The sequence below is a fragment of the Astatotilapia calliptera genome, chromosome 20 (assembly GCF_964374335.1).
Source record: "Astatotilapia calliptera chromosome 20, fAstCal68.1, whole genome shotgun sequence".
In the NCBI taxonomy this organism is placed as follows: Eukaryota; Metazoa; Chordata; class Actinopteri; order Cichliformes; family Cichlidae; genus Astatotilapia; species Astatotilapia calliptera.
In genome coordinates this window covers 14,101,657-14,104,270 of record NC_137441.1, presented here as the reverse complement: position 1 = coordinate 14,104,270, position 2,614 = coordinate 14,101,657, and the positions used below count along the sequence as shown (strand labels likewise).

Genomic DNA, 2,614 nt, shown 5'->3' with positions numbered 1-2,614 from the left:
ATGAACTCACCCGAAACTCTGGCTGATTGGGACCCACGCCCAGTTTTCCACCTTGGCTCAGGCGATTAGAGGATCATCAGGGGGTCCTTTTGTCCCTCTGTGGGGGGTTACTCCCACTAGGTTATACCTGGGACTCTCCACCATTTGACCTTAGAACTGAAGAAGCTTCTCGGATGAGAGGTGAAACGTCTTCAAGCAACTTAAAGAAGTCCAGACGCTTTTCTTTGCAAATTTCCTATTCAGGTTTTTCTTGTCACTTCTGGCTCCAAAAAACAAGGAGGTGAGGGCCAAACTGACTTAAGGCTTCAAAACAAACCCCCACAAACTAATGGCTGACCCAACTTTGCTACTGTACATTCACGTCTTTTATAACCCTAACATTTTCATGTCATCAGTTCAAACATGGTAATATAAGTGAGTTAAAGGCTGCTGCGTTTGGTGTGTTCACTTGGCAGTCGGTATTATGAAAAACAGCCTGAATCCATTAAGTTTTTCAGTTAAGGAGCAAAAAAAACAAAACAACAAAAAAACAAACCAAAAAAACTCCACCCAACCAAACAAACAAACATATAAAACAAATAAAAATCGTCAATCTATCTAACAGCAGGTGAGAGGTTTCAGCCTGAATCAAAGTGGTCAACTGTTATGGCCAAAGAGCAGGTTATTTTCTTGCTCTGTCTCCTCTTCCTCATCAAAACCCAGATTTAAAAAGATGATGCACTTGGGATTTGTAGCTTTTCCTGCCTGTTCCCTGCTGTTAAACCATCATAAAATGAATAATCACCACTCATCACATCACCAAGCTGTTGATACACTGCCACAATTTGTAAAGTGAGATGAGGTGGGAGTGACTACATGGTGTCCGGGCAATAACTGCGAGTTGGGTGTTTGTAGCTGCAGTTAATGACACTATCTGTGATGGGAGAGGACATGGGCTCTCAAACGAAACACTGGATGGTGACACTGCAAGAAGTTTTTTATCCTGCTCTAGCAGCTGTGGGCATCCCATGTAAGTACATTTCAAAAGATAGTGCAGCTAACTGGTTTCATATGAAAATATTTCACTATTTTAGACCATTTAGAAACTTTCCTGCTGAGTAACAAGTTACCTTAACTGACACTAACCTTTTCTCAGCCAACATCGTCACCTTTCTAATCATCTGGAAGAGGAACTGCACCCTCTCCAGATCCAGTGCCTTGTATCTGATGGCCATCTCAGTGGCAGACAACTTTGTCCTGATGTTCATTGTGATTCTCGAGCTTTCTTTGAAGTACCACCAGCAGGAGCCATTTTGGAGCTATGAGCCTTGGTGCAGCCTGAGGGACATTTTTAATTACGGTGCCTATAATGCCTCTACTTGGCTTGTGGTTCTGTTTACAGTGGAGCGTTTTATTGCCATTCACACGTGGAAAATCAAACCTAAAATCTGCAATCAGAGATGTGCAGCATGGACTATAGCAGCCACGTTTGTTTTCAGTCATCTTTTTGCCATTCCTCACTACTGGTCTAATATCTCAGTCCATGATAATAATCAGACCAGGTGTATTTACAACCCAGAGGCACCGACTCGGTTCATTCATGCCCTGGTCTGGATTCAAACACTGCAAGCCTACATGTTCCCCTTTCTCATCATCCTCACAGTTAACGGGTTGACCTTACAACTGATTTCTCTCAGTAGCCGGGTTCACATCCCTGCAGGATTGGCTCCTGGGGTTTGCAAAGTCAGGCCCCTTCTTCGCTCCCGGAGAAGAAAATCAGTGGTTCTTTTAGTGACCGTATCCATGAGTTTTGTGCTGCTGTCTGTCACGCGCGCTATAACTCAGATCATCCTTCGCACAACTGAGTTGTACACTTTGGATCGTAATGATTATAATCACCAAATAAATATAGCAGCTGATGCTGGGACCATGCTCTGCCTGAGCAATGCTGCTGCAAACATGTACCTGTATGTATGCACCCAGTCCAGGTTTCGCCAGGAGTTCTCGGCTTGTATTTATCAGGCGTCCTTCTATTGCAAAACAAAACTACAGAAAGTCAAAGAAAATTCTCGGTGTGATTAGAAAACACAATCATGGAGATATTATCCTCAGCAAAGCTTTTACAGGTGCAAGCGTTCTTAGGGCAGCCATAACAAGTTAATGACTTTGTTTTTCTCAAAAGGCCACAAACCATTTAACTGAACTAAGACTCCATAAAATACAATTTAATTTTCTTTATTACTTTGCTTTACTCTTTATGTCACCCATCCCATTAAACAAAATATATGGATTTCCTGCCAAATTAACGATCTTGACACACAGCTCCATTGTTTGACTTGCACTTTAAAATAATGAATTAATTTCCTGCGTTTCCAAACCTGGACAATCAAAGCTGGCAAACAAACAAGGAGAGTCACGCTCCAGCAATCAGTTCAGTCAAATAACCATCATGATTTAGGTGTGCTGAATAGCTTTTATGGGTTTTTTTTAATGACAAAACAAACATGTCACATAAAAGTTTCGTTTAATTTAAATTCACTCTGTGTAAAGAAATGATGTTTAAATATTACTGAACTGTTACTCCTGTCATTTGGAATCTTTATTTTAAATTATGCTGCAGAAACATGGATCTGTT

The 2,614-nt window shown here is 41.3% G+C and overlaps 1 protein-coding gene across 1 annotated transcript; it reads left to right on the top strand.

The window, feature by feature from the left end:
• Positions 1 to 871: 871 nt before the first annotated feature.
• LOC145423028 (putative G-protein coupled receptor 139) lies at positions 872 to 2,061 on the top strand. The gene is made up of 2 exons (XM_080295113.1): positions 872 to 1,009; positions 1,136 to 2,061. The coding sequence occupies exons 1-2, from the start codon at positions 904 to 906 to the stop codon at positions 2,059 to 2,061; spliced, it is 1,032 nt and encodes a 343-aa protein (XP_080151239.1). The 5' UTR covers positions 872 to 903.
• Positions 2,062 to 2,614: the final 553 nt, after the last annotated feature.